At 29.9% G+C, this 22015-nt stretch overlaps 1 protein-coding gene across 1 annotated transcript in view; it reads left to right on the plus strand.

The window, feature by feature from the left end:
* LOC145248359 (guanine nucleotide-binding protein-like 1) overlaps positions 1 to 22015 on the plus strand; it is a 342841-nt gene that overhangs the window by 24906 nt on the left and 295920 nt on the right. The window contains exon 2 of the mRNA XM_080110280.1: positions 14464 to 14590. Coding sequence (XP_079966406.1) covers positions 14464 to 14590 — 127 coding nt within the window. The remainder of the gene's footprint in view (positions 1 to 14463; positions 14591 to 22015) is intronic.

The following is a 22015-nucleotide window of genomic DNA, read 5'->3' on the forward strand; positions in this document are numbered from 1 at the left end:
TGATAAACGAAATAGGAAAATGTATTTGGTGGAAATATCACTTTCGACGGTAATTCTTGGCCTGAAGACGTAATCCCCCAACGTGGGTGATTGCAGAAACATGTATGCACATATGTAGCCATTAATGTTTGTATAAATAAAATTAATATATATATATATATATATATATATATATATATATATAAAAATATACCTATATGTGCGATCGTTTATGTATATTCATGTTTATTTAATTTATTTATTTGTTTGTTTTCTATTGTTATTGTTAGTTTTAAAGCTATTTTGTATCACTATCCTAGAGTAAGTTTTATTTTGTGAACACAGTTGTTTGCTATTTCTCGTCTATGGTGTCTACAAGATAAATGCAACTGTAGACACCGCACACTTTGCCCAGTCCAAAATAAATGTTTAACAAAAAGCGTAGTTTATCAAGCAACAATATTTGCGAAAGAAAACCCGAATAACAAGAAATATTACGTAGGCATGACTTCCTTAGATTTCAAAACCCGATACTATGACCACAAAAGTACATTCAAAAATAAAAAACACCGTATAAAAACAACACTAGCGAATAAATACTGGGAACTCAAACAAAGCGGACATTCGCCGGTAGTCGAATGGAAAATAATAAGACAAGCTACCACGTGCAGACATTTAGACGACCCATGTAAATTATGCCTCCATGAAAAATTTGCTATCCTGTACTTTAAAGAACCCCAAAATTTATTAAACTGTAGACGAGAAATAGCAAACAACTGTGTTCACAAAATAAAACTTACTCTAGGATAGCGATACAAAATAGCTTTAAAACTAACAATAACAATAGAAAACAAACAAATAAATAAATTAAATAAACATGAATATACATAAACGATCACACACATATATGTATATATATATATATATATATATGTATATATATGTGCATGTATGTGTGTATACATAGGTATATTTTTATATATATAAAAAATAGAAAAAGGAAAACGTCTACCTTAAACCACTAACCTAGTTCTAAAACAGATCCTTTGTTCGATAAAATGCATGCCCATTGGCTGATAGGAAGGGGCGCGGTGGATACTAGAAAGCTGATTGGCTAACTAAAAATCCTCAACATATATAAAAGCAAGAAACAACCACAGAATTCGCGCATAAGTCTGACGAATCCTATAGTGGATGAAACGCAGAATATTCAGTGTAGCTTAATCACCATATATATTTTATAAATTACTAACTAGCTCTACCTACGTGTTGAGCACTTTTGAAGTAAATACTTAAAGTTTACGCATAAATCTATACTTTCGTATATTAAATTTATGTGAGTAAATGAAGTAGTTATATATATATATATATATATATATATATATATATATATATATGGGAAAAATATTCTTAATTATATTTCACCTTTTATTTATATGGATCCTTTAATTTAGGATGCTTAAATGGAGCAAAAGTTAAGTTTCTTTTCAGAACTATCCGTGGAATACAATACCACAGAGCTGCTTCCCAGCTGACTGTAGCACAATCGTTTTTAAGTCTAATGTGAACAAATTCTTGTTGAGCAATCCTTCTAAATAATCAAATTTCTTCTCTGTCTTAACCATTGTTACTAAAGTTTTTCGTTTTATTTGGATTGTACTTTCTGTGTGATGGCATGCAACATATTTCTTGAACTCTTATTGGAATGGTAAATGTCTTGTAGATTGATTATTCATTGAATCGAACTACTGTGCCTAATATCTAAGAATGTGTAGTGTTTTTGGTTGTGACATTCGGAATTCACTTTCAGCTTCAAAGCAGCAATATAAAAATTCATGGATAATTGCCCATTTCAATTTTGAATTTTGATATTCATGGGACCTCTGTATTCACATGGACTCTCGTTCGGTACACCAGCTGCAACCCCCAGCCCCTTATGGAGCTTGGTATTTACTTGTCAAAAAATATGTTTCCAAGTGTAAAATAGGTTCTTATCCTCTGGAAAAAAAATACAATCACTTTTGGACTCGCTTTATGAATCTCTCGCTAATTTCTTGGAGAATTGAAACAGAAAATAACCACGATTCCTAATAGTCAGTATTGTAGGTCCATTACCATTTGACTTCATTTGTGACGTTAGTTGTTCATGTGATTTTTAGTGAAACGGCTTTCTATTTAAGAGGCCGTGGCTGTACACGCAGAACTTAGTCTTGGAGGTGATGCCTTGATCTGCCCAAACTTTTTTTTTCCAGCTTTCCAAAGGCACCAGAGGTTTTGTGGATCTGCTGATGTATTTCTGCATCAAGAGAACAATCCCTTTACAAGGTGCTGCCAGGATACACAAAAGTATCTACCACTCGAACTGCCATTGACCCAAATATTTGTCTCGATGAATCTCAAGTGTTATGTTCACGTGTCGATTGATGTAACCTCTGATCTTCTTCAGATGTATCTTGTTGAACTTGGGGAATCTTTCAATTGCAAATTAATTAGGACTTCAACACAGTCATGGTTGATAGAATAAGAACAGTCTACCTCCGTGGATTAAAATAAAAGGTTTGTTCGAAATTCTGTGCAGATTTCCAAGTTCAACAGAAAAATTTTTGAGTTTAACAAAATACAGCTGAAGAGAAACCTAGTAAGTGATGCCATTTTCTCTTCCATGCAGCCTCTCTCCCACAGAACAGACGTTGTGAGCCAGTCTCTGCTTTATCGTTATTTTTATGGCAAGTGCTCGTCTGAGCTCCAATGTATAATCTCTCCTTGCCAAACAAGTCCAACATAAACAAGTTCTTGATTAACCGCCCCCCCTAAGTAATCCAATTTACAAAATTTCCACTACTTATGTTTACTACACTATAATCACATTGGTTAATGTATACCTATTAACCCTTATCCTCGAGTGGCCTCCGGGCCTTGATAAGTAGTGATTCCTGTGTGGGGAAAAAAAAAAACTTTCACAAAAAAAACACTCTACTACCTACAACAACTACCAACAGTTTCCCCCACTCTATTTGTGCTTAAATCTAAACACAGATTTCATGAACAAAGCTTCTTTCCTTGAACTGCCCGACTGTGGAACTCTGCTCCACTGATTTGCTTTCTAGCTGACTACAACATGTTTTTTTCAAATCCAACTAGTTCTTGTTGAACTGTTCTCCTTAAATAATCAAATTCTACCTAATTTTTACCACTAATGATTACTACGCTTTTGTCCCAAGGACCACCGTACACTCATTAGCCGTTATTATCAAGTGGTCTTCGGGTCTTGATAAATCGTGACTCCCTTGTTAAAAAAAAAAAAAGGTCAAAGGTTACATTGACTGAAACGTGCAAATAACAATAAAAATGAGAACAATAGTCCAAAAAATACGAATAATCAGTCATCATCTCAAAAATTAGAACCTTCATGTTGTTTTACTGTCATCCTGAAAAACTCATTAACTCATCCTCGAGTGGCCTCTGGGCCTCAATAAGTGATGACTTGTTAGTACTTACAAACAAATCCTTTCTAATCTTATTTTTATTATTATAAACGCAAGTCTCTATTGATTATTATATTGTACCCAATATAATAATCAATTTCAAAAGTTAAAAAAATATGACTTGTGTACCATCAGTTGGGATCGAAGCCAAAACGTTAGCTGTTTAGCTGTATTTGCTATAATCTTAGCTAATGACACGTACATATCAAAACTTCATCAATTAACAAAGTTAAACGTATAAATATATATTTGTGCATGCATAGAGTATATAAATTATACATATATGGATATATCTATACTCTTAGCCAAATTGAATACTGGAATGCTCATGTCTTTTGTTCTATGAGACGAAACTACATGAAAATTTGCAGACTTTTTGAAGATTATAATACTATTCTATGGTTAAAATTTTGACAATTGGTAAAAAAGAACCTATATTTTTAAACCAATAATATATGCCCAAATTTGCCTACATTTATATATATATAGTGTCCTGGCAAGCCAGATTAAGGTTTGCTGCTTTGGGATGAATTTTGTTTAAAACGGCCCAGTTGATGGTCTAAGAATTAATCTTTTTATCCAATTTTTTGATATTTTGTTGTCCGAGATATTGATCTTTCTAACGATACCAATTTTGTCAGTGTTAGTTGCGTGTGTCGAAAGTTTTTGCCGGACACACACACACATACACATACACACACACACACACACACACACACACACACACACACACACACACACACACACACACACACACATTTTGCTTTTTATATAATAGATGGAATCCCTTAAAGAAAATGGGCATATAAAAGGGGCATTCTCACGTCGGTATATTTGTTGACGACACCACGCTCTATTCTCAACCTGGCCGAATTGAGCTTAGATAAAGCAGTGGAAACTTCCAAAAGAAATTTCCATTTTCAACGCAGAAATACATACACTATTCAATGAGCAGTCACTCTAGTTGTCTACAACAAAAATCTCAAAAATATAATCTTTTTGGACTCTTAATCTGCCCTAAAAGCAATTAAAAATAAGATAGACAATCCTCTAATATCAAAATTGCTCAACAAGTTAATGCAATTAAACAGTCAAAAAGAAATTATTTTTCTGCTGGATATCAAACGATACCGGTATCAAGGGAAACAAATTAGCTGATTCAGCAGCAAAAATTGCCTTAAAAATTGCAACTAATTAAACTTTTATAATCCCTTACTCAAACCTTGAGACATAAAACATACATACAAGACGACTTAAATAAGTTTCCAGACTTTTTTTGTACAGACATTTAAAATTGTTGTAGACGCTTGAAAATTCAGTATGTAATTTCTACACATCTTATGAGATGACTAATTTTTATGATTTGGGGTTCAAATGAACAGATACAGCAGTAATAGGAATGCGCCCCACTAAAGCCTGATTGTAATAGCTGGTGAATTTCAAAAATGCAATCTGGACGTGAGGATGCAATAAAATTCTGTTTTAAACTTGGAAAAAATGTCACAAAAACGTATGGAATGCTTCAGACAGCTTTTAGACCATCTTGCATGAATCAAGCATCAGTTTTTGTGTGGCATAAGAGATTCAAGGAGGGCAGGGATGATGAGAGGTGTGGGAGGAGTAAGGAAGTCAGAACACCAGAGTTGATTGGCCAAATAAAGAATTACATGGATAAGAACCGCCGTGTGTCTATAGAGACAATAAGTACAGTTTGATGTCAGTGTGGGAACTGTACATGCAATAATATTCACTTGGAACTGTACATGCAATAATATTCACTTGGAACTGTACATGCAATAATATTCACTTGGAACTGTACATGCAATAATATTCACTTGGAACTGTACATGCAATAATATTCACTTGGAACTGTACATGCAATAATATTCACTTGGAACTGTACATGCAATAATATTCACTTGGAACTGTACATGCAATAATATTCACTTGGAACTGAAGATCAAAAAGATTTTCGCAATGTTTATCCCAATGGTGCAGTCCGCAACTCCATCCTTGTCACAGACTATTTGACTAAGATGGGAATCAAGATTGTTCCTCACCCTACCAGAACTTGCTCCCTGTGACTTTTTGTTAATCCTTAAGCTCAAGGAAAACCTTAGAGGCTGTGACAAGAGTCATTGACACACTCATACATATGACTTCCATATATATATATATATATATATATATATATATATATATATATATATATATATATATATATATATATTATAAAGAAGTGAACCATCGCGTAAATTCAATCAACTAACAAATGGAAAACGGGGTGAGGAAAAGAAAAAAAAAATTTAATGGGGCAAGTTATATGTACAATTCAATAAAATAAATAAGTTGATTAAAAACAATTGTGTATTTTAACGATCTTGTTTTTAATCGACTTATTTATTTTATTGAATTGTACATATAACTTGCCCCATTAAATTTTTTTTTTTTCTTTTCCTCACCCCGTTTTCCATTTGTTAGTGGATTGAATTTACGCGATGGTTCACTTCTTTATATTTATTCTAAAATTTTGCCAATCGAATAAAGATATATATATATATATATATATATATATATATATAATTTACAGTCTTAAATTGTGTTCTTTATAAATATACTAGCAGGCTGTCTGGCGTTGCCTGATCGTAAAATACACATAAATATTATATTTTAATTCATACAGAAACTGAGACATGCGCATGTGAGTATTATGTTTTTTTTTCTAAACAGTTCGTTTCATGTAAGTAAAAAAAATTACTTAAACTGAGATCGGAATCAAAACATAAAGACAGTGAGTCAAGTATGACAACCATTAGACCAGCTTGACAAGAATCGAACACTAATGTCTGTAGGTATTTAAAAATTATTATTGTAATAATTATATACATGTATACACACACACATAGTTTTCTATAATGGTGTATAGTGATAAGTCGTAATATTGTACATCTAAAAACAAAAAGCTTCCAAAAATTCATGCTAGAATTGTCCACGAGGCCCAGTGGCATAACAGATAAAGTACTTGTTAAAATCCAGTTGTAAGGTACACTCTTCTGGATGTTGAAGGTTCAATCCTCAGTGTGGGTAACACTCAAATTACAATTATAAATTACTTAGAACTGACAAAACTAGAGCATGCTTCCTCTGTGGATCAAATAGTTCTGTTTGAAATTCCATGCAGATTCCGGAGTTTTACTTTTTTTAAAAATTTTTTCTTTTTAACCAAAAGTCACCACTTATCAAAGCCTGGAGACCACTCGAGGATAAGACTTAATGGTAGTCATTCGAACAATATTATAGCAGAAATTTGTTAAATTGGATTACTTAAGGGGATGGCTCCTCAAGAACTTGTTTATGTTGGCTTTGAAGATGACCATATAGTGGTTATCTAGAAAGCAGGGAAACGGATGAGTTGCACAGGCATACAGTTGTAAGAAAGAAGTTTTGTTTATGGATTCTATGCTTAGGTTTAAGCACAGATAAAGAGTTTGGCAAGATACACCTGAAGACATCAATCAAAACATGAAAATAACACAAGATGGAATTAAATTAAAAAAAGAAAAACAAAATTTTTCTTTTGCAAATAAAAAAACAACTATTGCTTTAAACAATTTGTGACAATGAAAAAAATATATAAACGGTGATAAAAACGAATGTAGTCTGTGGCTTTGCAGTTTCATTCTACAATTTGTTATTAAACTTTAACTGGGGCTCCATTGCATTTCCTGGAGACCGACTAAAATCATCACCTGTTCGTCTTAGGAACTTGCTACATTGAAAAGCTATAAAGTCAAATTTTGTCTGTCTTATTAACACAACCTTATGCAAATGCAATCTACATTTTACTGCTAAGTGATATGTAACCAAAAGATTTCTATGAAATTGTATGGACAAAACGCGCATGTGATAAATGTGTTTTTAGAGTTATCAAAGCTAATTAGTATAGGATGCCTCGCCCACATGCGACCTGTGGGAATTTTAATAAAATTCACAATCCTTTCTTCAGTGTTGAGTGATGACACATGTAATAATGTAGAAATAAAATAGATGAAAATCAATAATTTACAATGATTGCTTTAAAACCATAATACAATCGATGATTAAACTATGACAATAATAGATGTTTCTTTCTTGTTAGTAAAGTCCATGTTAGATCTCCATCCCGTGTCCCTTGCAAGGACAGATAATCTTGCTTCAATATCTCCTGACAAGGGCAGATAATTTCAAGCTACACAATGTTATCTCCCTTTAAACATAGAAATATCTTTAGATGGAATATAATTTTTCTATTCGATACCATAATCATTTTTCTGAATTTTTGAGATGAGAATTAATAATTCGTATTATTTGGATTCTTCAGGTTACTGTTCTCATTTTAGGTGCTATTTTGATAACATTTCGGTCTGTGTAACCTCCAATCTTCTTCAAGGACCCGAGATACAATGGATCAAGTACTTGGTAGGTTCAATCGTCAGTGCGAGCAACAGAATACAATTGCGAATTAATTAGGACTTCCACCCAACCATGGTTGATGGAACGAGAGCATGCTACCCCCAGGGGATTAAATAAAGGTTCTGTTTGAAATGTTGTGCGAATAACACTTGAAATAAAAACCAAATAATTCAAATAATCCAAATAATATGAAAACAGAAACTTGGAGATTCATGACTGAAACTTGGTGAGTAAGTCTGAGTTAGGGTTAAATGAAAATAACCGTTGTGTTGAGCATTGGAGATGCTGCAAATATTGTCATGATAAATGAATGTTTACTTAATTTCTACAAACTTCATCAGATGTCATTTCAAATTTCAAAAAGATATTTTCTTCTTTCAAAGCACCACAGTTATTAATTTATTATTCCTAAAATTCATAAATTACCTCCCTGACAAAATTGTCTGTGAGATGGGTATATATGCTGATGACACCACGCTCTACAACAGGCACGACAGGAAAACAAATGAACACATATCTAAAGAAATGGCAGAAACACTAGCGGAAAACCTCTGATCTGTAGTAGAATGGGACAAAAATGGATGGTCACATTCAATGCTGCCAAAACTAAACTAGTTTCCTTCAATAATTACAAGAAATCTTCTCTATCACCAATAGCAATGGCCAGTGACTCTTTATCTGAAAGTACTTCTTTTAAACTCCTTGGCCTAACGTTTACAGAAAAAAAATGAGTTGGAACAATGACATTGAGAGCATTGCAAGGACCGCTGCAAAGAAGGTAGGTTCTCTCTACCGTGTTAGAAAGCTACTGATGCCCGAAAGTATCCTGTACCTCTATAAGGCCACCATTCGCCCATGCATGGAGTATTGTTGCCATATTTGGGCTGGTGCATCTGCTTCTAGTCTCTCGCTCCTAGACAAGGTTCAAAAGAGAGTTGCCAATCTGATAGGTCCTGAACTGTCATCTAAACTTCTGCCTCTGTCCCATTGATGAAATGTTGCATCCCTCTGCCTGTTCTACAAGTATTTTAATGGTGAATGCTCTGATGAACTGCAAGCACGTGCCCCCTTGACGTAAATATCCCCGACAAACCCGACAAGCAGCTAAATTCCACCCCTTCACAGTAGAGATCCCTAGATGTAAGAGAGCATTCTACTCCAGTAGTTTCTTCCTCAGAACTGCTAGACTTTGGAATTTCCTTCCGGGTCCCTGCTTCCCCAACCCTACTGACATGCAGAAGTTCAAGTATAATGTGAACCGACATCTTGCTGCCCAACTCTCTACATAGTACCCCAGTAGCTTATGTCCCTGTTAGTAGCCCCCTACACCAAAGTGGCAATGTGCCTTGTTTGGAGTGAAAATGTAATAATAAAAAAAAAAAGAAAGAAAGAAGTTTTAGACTCTGTATTGTTAACTTGTACAGTTTCTTGAAAAGTTCCCATGACGACACCCAAATAGATTAAAATAGGGTTGTTTCCCTTCATTTTCTGACTTTCTAACCATGGTTTTTGGATTCTTTACCCTGAAGAATTTACCTAGGTTAATTTACAGTTTAAATGTTTTTTTTATTCTTTTTTGCTCAAAAATTTAAAGATTTTCTAATATCTTATTAGATTATCTAATATCAATATATTGTCAAATATAGGGAAAGTTGTAATGTCCAAATTTTTTGTTCTGCCTGCTAACAAATTGGGTTACCTTACTCCAATATAGCTAAAATTGCAGATCTATCTCAATTTTGGGTCAAATTTTATGGGGTTGTCTACGAGAAAATTCTTTTTTAGTGGATTAGTGTTAGGGTTGCATGATATTGGGTAGAATGTCCAATAAAGAGTTTTGTTCACAATTTCGTGGAGATTCCCGAGTTCAACAAGACACACTAGAAGAAGGTCGGAGGTTACATCGTCTGAACCATTAGAATAACATCCAAGATGAGACAACTTGCTGCTGAACTCCCTACATAGTATCCCTGCAGATTATGTCCAAGATAGTAGCCCTCTACATCAAATCGGCAATGTGCCTTGTTTGGGGTGAAAATGCAATAAAAAAAAGAAAAGTAATCCGAATAATCCAAATAATTTTTGTAAATAGTTTGCAATTGATCAATTTTATTAAACTCATTAATGGATTCTTTTTTTATGACAGATGAGTTACTTCCCTTGAATGATTATACAGGAAGTGAAGACTTTTGAAGACAGATATGTTGCCTGTTCATAGTATGGAAGGAAAATGTACGAGCGATGATTAATAGTTTGTGTTGGCCTGACAAGTCATCTGCGGACTACTAAACTCAATCAATTACAAATCAGTAATGTTTGTGGTTTTCATCGAAAACGATGGTCAAGCATCGTCATAGAACATATTAACATTTGGGACTATGTAACAACGCTGTTACAAGTAAACAAAAAATAAATAAAAAAATCCAGGTCGGCATTTTTTCTTTTTTTAACAAAAGTTTTTATTGCACTGTTTCGACAACATTTAAAATGTCTCTTATTGTCACATCTGTCCATCTAGCCTGGCTCATGTTTGTTTTTCCTCCAACCACATGCCAGCCACAGTCCGCCCATTCTTGTCCTTGACTTCACACACCCATTCTCTTCGATGTGCATTTTTTCTCCTTTTTCTTTTTCTTCTCGTGCAGCTTTTCTAATTTGCATATACATGTTTTTCAGCTGCTGCTACTAATCTCTTCACAATCCAGCCATACTTCACTGAACTGCTGATATTTTCCCACGCTATGACACTATCATTTGCCTGAGGAGAATTACTTGATTGAGAAGCATTCTGGGAATGGCAACCAACTCCCCGGATGTTAGACACGATCAAATGATAGACATATGGACGATAGAAACATCAACAGATCGATATGATGTCGATTGTAACTGGCCGGCATGGGTTGCATCTTGAGTCTCCTTTGCGTCATTACAGGCAGCGTTTCCATTGTCAGCATTAGATGTCAGAGACTGCATGTTGAAATTTAACGCTTGTATAAAAATAACGAACAAATGCATTTTTATAAAAATATATAATTTATTTTACTTTTAACACTGGAGGAGCATATTTTTAATTAAGTGATCATCAACCCATGTCCGTCGTCACTAGTGAACAGGCCAGACTACTACATGTCTGCTTTCGACAGATTCCTACACCTCAATTGTTTTAAGACAATACAATTATCATTCATTTCTCTCTTTCTTCTTCATTGAAAGAGAGAGAAAGAAAGAGAAAGAAAGAGAAAGAGAGGTATTCATACATAATGTGTGAACATAGTTTTTTGTATGCCTTGATAACGAGTTCTTTTGGGTTTGACCTTTTGAATTCTAGGGTCTCAGATTGTTTTGACTTGGTTGAATATTAAATTCAACTATCACTCTTGGCTCGAATCATATCTGATTGACAAGTTACTGTCATTGTCATGTTTTTCAATAAATAAAATAAATAACACCTTTTTTTCTCGCCTCCCTTACGAGCACAGTTAGTCACAAGGTTTATTAATGTAGACGCCCCCAGCTCCCCCCAAAAAGGAAGCTTCATTGTGTCAGAACTCGCTCATATGCACTATGGCATAACTACACTTTGCTACTAACAAATATTTCATCTGACATCCTCCCTTTCTTTCTTTCTTTTTTTTTTTTTTTGACCCAAACAAGCATATTACCACTTTGACATAAGCGACTACTATTTAGGACCGGGGTCATTATGTAGGGAGTTGAGCTGATCAGCGAGATGTCTGTTCACATCACATTTAAATTTGAATATGTTATTACAGGTAGAGAATCAAGAAGCAGGTAGGGAATTCCAAAGTTTAACAGTTTGTTGGAAGAAATTGTTAGAGTAGAAAGCTGTCTGGCATCTACGAAACTCTACAATTAAAGGGTGACATTTTGCTGCTTGTCGGATTGGAGGGTATTTACACTGAAAGGGGCACAAGTGCTACGACTTTGTCAGAGCACATTCCATTAAGATACTTGTAAAACAGGCACAGAGATGCAACACAGCAGTGATGAGACAGGGGTTTGGATTTTGGTTGACAGTGTGGGACCTATTAGGTTGGAGTCTCTTTCATTGGACCATGTCTAAGAATGAGAGACTAGTGGTAGATGCACCAGCCCAGATGTGGCAACAATACTCTTATCAATTACACAGCATATTCGTCACAGTGTCTACCACTCATCTGATCCAGAGTTGACCTGGAAGCAATAGCAACTAAAGGATGATTCCACACACATTAAAGCTTACAAATTTGGGCCTCATCACGAGGTACACTTTTGTACTATTAGTCGCATGTGAAATTATTTATTATCGGTTATGATGCAAGGGAGACAATTCGAATTTAGTTTGTACAAAATAGTCTCCCTTGCTCAACATTTTTTTAACGTAAAAGCAAAAAAAAAAAAAAATTAAAAAACGTAAGAAAAACAAGCGAAATAATTTTATCAATAACTTTTATTTAACACTATAACTTCACTTATCTGTAACGTAAATCTGAGTTCTAATTTTAGATAAAATGTGATTTTTTTAGACATTTTTTGGTACTTGTACAGTTTAGTTAAGACATTAAAAAAATGAAAATATTGAAAAAAGGTTTTATTGTACGTATCTGTTTTGGACTGAAGATCTCAAAAAAATTTTTTTATTTAATTTGATCGAGTATTTTTTTTTTTTTTTTTTTACAGCGGAAAAACACGTTTTTATGAGAGCGCGTTGAAGTCAGCCATTGTGAAATGTGCTGAACACGCCATGGGGAGATAACTCCATGTAAAGTGCCGACACTCCCTCCCTATCTTTAATTCTAGCTTTTCTTCCTAAAAATCGAACCTTTTGCTCGCTATCATAACAAATTGGGTTTTCGCTGTAAAAAAAAAAAACTACTTGACAGAATTAAGTGAATTTTTTTTTTCGGAGAACTTCGTTCCATAACGGATATGTGCAATATAACCTTTTTTTTTTTTTTTTTTCAATATTTTCATTTTTTAATGTCTTGACTAAACCGTACAAGTACCTTTTTTCTTCCGAAAAATTTTTATCTTATAAGCTATATAATAAATAAGTAAGTATATGTTATGGTTAGGTTTTTAAAAAATTAGTCTTTAACTTTAAAAAATACAAAAAAATGAAACTCTTTAATAAAACTAGGATTAAACTTTTACGGCTGCATTTACAATTCCTCTACAACTGTCGTCGTATTTTCATTTTTTGGTAATGTTAAAAACTAGATGTTCACTAGATATAATGGAGTTATTTGTTCTTTTTTGTTTGTTATGCTTTTGCAGGTGCAAGAAAAAAAGGGTAAAAATTTTTTGCTGCTTCCTCATCATTCTGGGCATCTTTACAACGAGACGTGTCCACCGATTGAGCAATTATTTACAATGTGTAAACAAGAGATTCAACCCTTTTTTTCTGCCAACGCAACGATTCCAAAAAATCATCTGCTGGAAAGTGGGAAACTTCTACGCATACAATGTTACATTTTTTATGCACTTTTGTCTGAGGTTTTTAGGTCCGTCAAATTTAGTAGAACCTTCAAATCGTGAACTGTTTTATTTGATAATGATGTGGATACATCCACACGTTCAGATATTTGATTGAATCATTGTATTATCGCTGTTGTAGGCTGATATCTTCACTAAAATTATGTTTGTGCGCATCTCTTAATAAAAGTGCAGTTGGTGTCTGCCATACAATTTTATTGGGTATCACAGTGACATAATACATAAAGAATTACATTAACTAATTAGATTTAATATTTTTTGAATAGTATTATTTATTATAATTATTATTATTTAGTATTATTATTTATTTATTTAGTATTATTATTTAGTATTATTATTAATTACTATAATTATTATTTATCATTATTTATAATTATTATCAATTATTATTATTTATTACCATTATTACTTATAATTATTATTATTAATTATTATTAATAATTATTATTATTCAGACTACTATTCTCATCTTGTGTTATTTTTATAACGTTTTGGCTGCTACAACCTTCCATATTCTCCAGGTGCACCTTGCTGAATTTGGGAATCTTTTTGTCAAACTTTTCAATCTGCACAGAATTTTAATAGAATTCTTTATTTAATTTATTGATGAAGCATGTTCTTGTTCTGTCAAACATTATTGTATAAAAGTCTTGAGTGATTCGCAATTGTGTTCTGATTATCACTTGCACTGAAGATTAAAATTTCAACCTTCAGAATAATGTTGCATAGAATTGGATGACCTAGTACTTTATCCGTTATGCCACAGATAATAATAATAATAATACAAATAATACAACTTACCAACCCTCACTTATTTTTGTTATTAAATTAAATAATATAAAATAGATAAAAATAAAATTATATTTTCTATTTCAAAATTTTGTGAAAAAATCACGTATTCTGAATTTCATATATTTGGCAACAAAAAAGCACTTTGATTTTAAAGAAATTTTTTTTTTCTTTTTTTAAAAATGTCTATTTGAGTAAAACCATCCTTTTTATACGGAATGAAAGAGCTTTTCTAATGGAAATCTCTTTTTCGTTTTTTCAGAACATGATTGCAAGCGAAAGAATTATGACTCAGCTTCATCTGAATCCGAACAGGAAGTGGATATTCGTGTCAACAAACTTAATTTGCAACCTGGGAAATCCACTGATCGCAAAAATGATCCCAACAGGTGAGAAAATTTGTCATTTAACAACAAAATCTGTAGTATTTAGTATTCTTCAAACAACTGGTCTCATCTTTTGTGTTATTTTCACAACGTTTTTGTTGATGTAACCTCCGACCTTCTTCAGTTGTTATATATTATTATTTTTTTTTTTTTTTGGAATCTTTTGAAATAAGTAATTTGTATATTTATTTGCGGATTGTTATCCTCATCTTCATAACTTGTTACACGACACTTCGGCCGACGCATCCTCTGGTGAAACAACAACTATAAAGATGAGGATAACAGTCCACAAATAAATATTCTTCAGGTTTATCTTACCAAACTTGGAAATCGGCACAGAATTTCAAACAAACCCTTTATTTAATCCACCGGGGGTAGTATACTGTCATTCTGTCAGTCATGATTAGGTAGAAGTTTTAAGTAATTTGCAATTGTATTTTAAGTGTTGCCCGTATGGGAGTCTGAATCTTCAACTTTCAGAAGTGTGTAACTTTACAACTGAATTTTACCAAGTATTTTATCCATTATGCCATGGGCCCTTGCTCAAGATAAGAATTATAGTCCAAAAAATCCAAATGTTACAAAAAATCAATCCTCATCTAAAAAAAATAAGAAATGCAACAGTAAAGTTGTTTGAATAATTTCTAGATTATTGTAAAAGTAGATATATCACAAGTTTTAAAAGATATATTTATGGGGAATTATGTTTCTTCAATTATATTTCATCTTTTATTTATACTAATCCTTTAATTTATTGAGCTCAATATAATTACAGAGCATATAACAAATAAATGACAAAAGTTTATATTTCAAATTTTAAGATGTTGACCATCTTACCGTTTATTTCTTTAAATATGTTGAAATGCACAATTCTTGACAGCATCTGTTTCATAGTTTTATATATATATATATATATATATATATATATATATATATATATTAATTGCAATTACGTAGGGAAGACTTATTTTTATGATTAAAAGGAAAAAAAATGTTATTGTATCAGTTTCACCCTCATTCATCAAGAGCTGAACCAGAGAATTTTTTTTTATTAAAAAAGGCGGAAAACATGAAGGAAACAGTACATACTAAAAATCAAGCAGCGTTACTATTTATTAAAGGAAAAAAGGGAACTAAAAACTAAGGAGATAATATTTAAAATAAAGGAATATCTTAAAATTAAGTTGACATCATTTTTGCGTGATTAAAAAAACAAAATCTTTTCTTTTTTGATGTTTCTTTCCTAATTATCTCCCCTTTTTAATTCTAGAGAAGTAAATCTGCCAGAGTTATTTCCCCATCGACCAATTATTTATGAAATGTTGAGACTTATTGTACTATGCTGAAATAATAACATTATTTAGAAAGCCATTCTTTACATGAGAAGGGGGGCGTTTTGGAACTTTCTTGTAATTTCAGCTAGCAATTAATATAGTAAAACTTGAATCTAACTTGAAAATACTATTTTAAAAAAATAGCACAGTAACATAAGTGCATAAGCACCGAAATAATTTTCGCTTTTTTTTTAATATATAATAATAAAAAAATAACAAAACTTTGAAAAATTATTTCATTTCTATTTAAAATTCTAAAACGTTGAACTTAAACATAAAAATAAAGTTAAACTTCAATGAAAAAAAAAAAAAAATGAAACAAAAAAAAACTTATTTATTTTTTTAAAGATCAATGCTTTAATTCGTTTAGTCTTCATTTAAATTATTCAAAATTAAAGGAAACATGTTTATAATCTTTCTTTTAATACATTTGTCATGTTTTGTGGCTGTTTCTCGTCTTTACGTAATTTACAAATTTTTTTTATTATTAAATGATTATTTATTGAAATAGAAGTATCAGAAATTACTAAATAGAATTTAAAAAGAAATCTTAAAAATTAATAATTGCAAAATTTAGTTCACCAGAAGGGATTAACGTTTATATGAAAACAAGTCAGTGATTTTAATCTATATATATAAAAGGCAAAACGCGCAAGAGTTTTTGTATGTCCAAGAAAGTCTTTTTTCGCCGGGGTCCTCAGGCGGGTTACTATCCCTTAGAACTTTTTATATACCGTGTAGATAATAATATGTATGAATTGCGAACGCACGTCGCAGCTAGATTTATTTACAGCGACTTTTACAAAATTATTGCTATTTCAGTTTTTCAAGTGTTGATTCGGCTTTTCCGTATAAAAACCAAACTGATATGAAACTAATGAGCAGTTCTAAACCCACGGGCCGGGAACAACGTCCAGAAAGCGATGAACGTTTGGTCCATGTCGGTTTTCACTGTCATATCATACAATTGCTTTCATTTGGACACTTACCTAATAAAAGGGGAGCTGGTTTTCCCCAACACGTTGGGGAAACAAAACCAGACAAAATTGGGTAAAAAAACAAACCCAAAAAACTATCCCGCAGTTAAATTAAGTGCAGAATTAAATTCCGCATTCACCTGCCACTTTTCATTCACTGTGGTGTGATGTTTGGCCTCATTAAACATGTACCTGTCACATCACTTATAATGATTTTATTTCACATGTTATCACTTCTCTGCCATCATAGCTTGGTGGGAAGTCATCAGCTTATTAACCTCGTGGGTTCGGGTTCGAGCCTACCTACCTACTAAAACATTTTTTTTTTTTTTTTACACCTCTAAACACCCGGGCAATGCTGGGTACCCCTGCTAGTCGTTTATAAATAGTTTTTAAAAAATAATGAATCACTTTGTAGCTTTCAAATATTTAAAAAGAATTTTGAAGCATTTAAATTGTTGATAAATTTTGTATGTTTTTTACTTAAAATGTCTGCTGATTGTGACGTCATTGATTGTCTGCTATTTTCAACTGCTGCTTCTCAAGATTGTTACCCTAGTTTTTAGAACTTTTTTGGGGGAAAATCTTTCCTTTTAAATATTTTATGAAAATAAAAACAGATATTTTCATAAATGAATCTGAAATATAACAAACATTAATTAATAAATAAACCAATTTTTTAAAATTGTTAAAAAAAATATCTGTGTTTTTATAAATCTTTTTTTTACATTTACCATTTAAAAAAACTTGCTTTTTTTTTCAATTCACAATTTAATAATTAAAAATTTTTTTTTTTCAATTTACAATTTAATAATTAAAAAAATTGTTTTTTCAATTTAAAAACCGATTTGTATAAACAATGTTTTTTTTACACCTAATAGTAATATATTATCCCATTTATTATAGTTTCAGTAAATTGTTTTTGATACGACAGTGCAATAATAATTCTTGTAAAATAACTGGAAAAATTATTTGGCCATGTGTTCCTTGTTGTACAGAATTTGTGCTTACACAACATTTAAGTTCCTTCCATGCAGTTTGTGTGCATTGTGGATCATTGGGTCTCCAAAATTGTATTTCTGTTCACAACATCAGCACATGTGCTTGACAACCATTGGTCACTATGTGGGTTCCTGGCAGCATGTCTCTCTCTTTCACGGAATGGTCATTACAGAGCAGTCATGGCACTCTTCACAAAACGTCGCCATTAACTCCGGTTCTGTGCCATTCCGAGCAACTCAGCTATAATATGTCTGCGATGTTCTTCATGTTGCCTGAAATTCAAATACACACATGCATTATTTCAATAGGATTTTTTTCATTTGACATTAAAACATTCAAATAAACACAAACATTATTTCAAGAAGATTTTTTTCATTTGACATTAAAAAATTCAAATAAACACAAACATTATTTCAATAAGATTGTTTCATTTGACATTAAAAAATTCAAATAAACACAAACATTATTTCAATAAGATTGTTTCATTTGACATTAAAAAATTCAAATAAACACAAACATTATTTCAATAAGATTTCTTTCATTTGACATTAAAACATTCAAATAAACACAAACATTATTTCAAGAAGATTTTTTTCATTTGACATTAAAACATTCAAATAAACACAAACATTATTTCAATAAGATTTTTTTCATTTGACATTAAAAAATTCAAATAAACACAAACATTATTTCAATAAGATTTCTTTCATTTGACATTAAAAAATTCAAATAAACACAAACATTATTTCAATAGGATTTTTTTCATTTGACATTAAAACATTCAAATAAACACAAACATTATTTCAATAAGATTTCTTTCATTTGACATTAAAACATTCAAATAAACACAAACATTATTTCAATAAGATTTTTTTCATTTGACATTAAAAAATTCAAATAAACACAAACATTATTTCAATAAGATTTCTTTCATTTGACATTAAAAAATTCAAATAAACACAAACATTATTTCAATAAGATTTCTTTCATTTGACATTAAAAAATTCAAATAAACACAAACATTATTTCAATAAGATTTTTTTCATTTGACATTAAAAAATTCAAATAAACACAAACATTATTTCAATAAGATTTCTTTCATTTGACATTAAAAAATTCAAATAAACACAAACATTATTTCAATAGGATTTTTTTCATTTGACATTAAAACATTCAAATAAAAACAAACATTATTTCAAGAAGATTTTTTTCATTTGACATTAAAAAATTCAAATAAACACAAACATTATTTCAATAAGATTTCTTTCATTTGACATTAAAAAATTCAAATAAACACAAACATTATTTCAATAGGATTTTTTTCATTTGACATTAAAACATTCAAATAAACACAAACATTATTTCAATAAGATTGTTTCATTGGACATTAAAACATTCAAATAAATACAAACATTATTTCAATAAGATTTTTTCATTGGACATTAAAACATTCAAATAAATACAAACATTATTTCAATAAGATTTCTTTCATTTGACATTAAAACATTCAAATAAATACAAACATTATTTCAATAAGATTTTTTTCATTTGACATTAAAACATTCAAATAAACACAAACATTATTTCAATAAGATTTCTTTCATTTGACATTAAAAAATTCAAATAAACACAAACATTATTTCAATAAGATTTTTTCATTTGACATTAAAACATTCAAATAAATACAAACATTATTTCAATAAGATTTTTTTCATTTGACATTAAAAAATTCAAATAAACACAAACATTATTTCAATAAGATTTCTTTCATTTGACATTAAAAAATTCAAATAAACACAAACATTATTTCAATAGGATTTTTTTCATTTGACATTAAAACATTCAAATAAACACAAACATTATTTCAATAAGATTTCTTTCATTTGACATTAAAAAATTCAAATAAACACAAACATTATTTCAATAAGATTTTTTTCATTTGACATTAAAAAATTCAAATAAACACAAACATTATTTCAATAAGATTTCTTTCATTTGACATTAAAAAATTCAAATAAACACAAACATTATTTCAATAGGATTTTTTTCATTTGACATTAAAACATTCAAATAAACACAAACATTATTTCAATAAGATTTTTTTCATTTGACATTAAAACATTCAAATAAACACAAACATTATTTCAATAAGATTTCTTTCATTTGACATTAAAAAATTCAAATAAACACAAACATTATTTCAATAGGATTTTTTTCATTTGACATTAAAACATTCAAATAAACACAAACATTATTTCAATAAGATTGTTTCATTGGACATTAAAACATTCAAATAAATACAAACATTATTTCAATAAGATTTTTTCATTTGACATTAAAACATTCAAATAAACACAAACATTATTTCAATAAGATTTTTTTCATTTGACATTAAAACATTCAAATAAACACAAACATTATTTCAATAAGATTTTTTCATTTGACATTAAAACATTCAAATAAACACAAACATTATTTCAATAAGATTTTTTCATTTGACATTAAAACATTCAAATAAATACAAACATTATTTCAATAAGATTTTTTCATTTGACATTAAAACATTCAAATAAATACAAACATTATTTCAATAAGATTTTTTCATTTGACATTAAAACATTCAAATAAATACAAACATTATTTCAAGAAGATTTTTTTCATTTGACATTAAAACATTCAAATAAATACAAACATTATTTCAATTAGATTTTTTCATTTGACATTAAAACATTCAAATAAACACAAACATTATTTCAATAAGATTTTTTCATTTGACATTAAAACATTCAAATAAACACAAACATTATTTCAATAAGATTTTCTCATTTGACATTAAAAAATTCAAATAAACACAAACATTATTTCAATAGGATTTTTTTCATTTGACATTAAAACATTCAAATAAACACAAACATTATTTCAATAAGATTTCTTTCATTTGACATTAAAAAATTCAAATAAACACAAACATTATTTCAATAAGATTTTTTTCATTTGACATTAAAAAATTCAAATAAACACAAACATTATTTCAATAAGATTTCTTTCATTTGACATTAAAAAATTCAAATAAACACAAACATTATTTCAATAAGATTTCTTTCATTTGACATTAAAAAATTCAAATAAACACAAACATTATTTCAATAAGATTTTTTTCATTTGACATTAAAAAATTCAAATAAACACAAACATTATTTCAATAAGATTTCTTTCATTTGACATTAAAAAATTCAAATAAACACAAACATTATTTCAATAGGATTTTTTTCATTTGACATTAAAACATTCAAATAAAAACAAACATTATTTCAAGAAGATTTTTTTCATTTGACATTAAAAAATTCAAATAAACACAAACATTATTTCAATAAGATTTCTTTCATTTGACATTAAAAAATTCAAATAAACACAAACATTATTTCAATAGGATTTTTTTCATTTGACATTAAAACATTCAAATAAACACAAACATTATTTCAATAAGATTGTTTCATTGGACATTAAAACATTCAAATAAATACAAACATTATTTCAATAAGATTTTTTCATTGGACATTAAAACATTCAAATAAATACAAACATTATTTCAATAAGATTTCTTTCATTTGACATTAAAACATTCAAATAAATACAAACATTATTTCAATAAGATTTTTTTCATTTGACATTAAAACATTCAAATAAACACAAACATTATTTCAATAAGATTTCTTTCATTTGACATTAAAAAATTCAAATAAACACAAACATTATTTCAATAAGATTTTTTCATTTGACATTAAAACATTCAAATAAATACAAACATTATTTCAATAAGATTTTTTTCATTTGACATTAAAAAATTCAAATAAACACAAACATTATTTCAATAAGATTTCTTTCATTTGACATTAAAAAATTCAAATAAACACAAACATTATTTCAATAGGATTTTTTTCATTTGACATTAAAACATTCAAATAAACACAAACATTATTTCAATAAGATTTCTTTCATTTGACATTAAAAAATTCAAATAAACACAAACATTATTTCAATAAGATTTTTTTCATTTGACATTAAAAAATTCAAATAAACACAAACATTATTTCAATAAGATTTCTTTCATTTGA

This window comes from Euprymna scolopes, chromosome 26 (genome assembly GCF_053919585.1).
Source record: "Euprymna scolopes isolate OS-2025 chromosome 26, ASM5391958v1, whole genome shotgun sequence".
Classification (NCBI taxonomy): Eukaryota; Metazoa; Mollusca; class Cephalopoda; order Sepiida; family Sepiolidae; genus Euprymna; species Euprymna scolopes.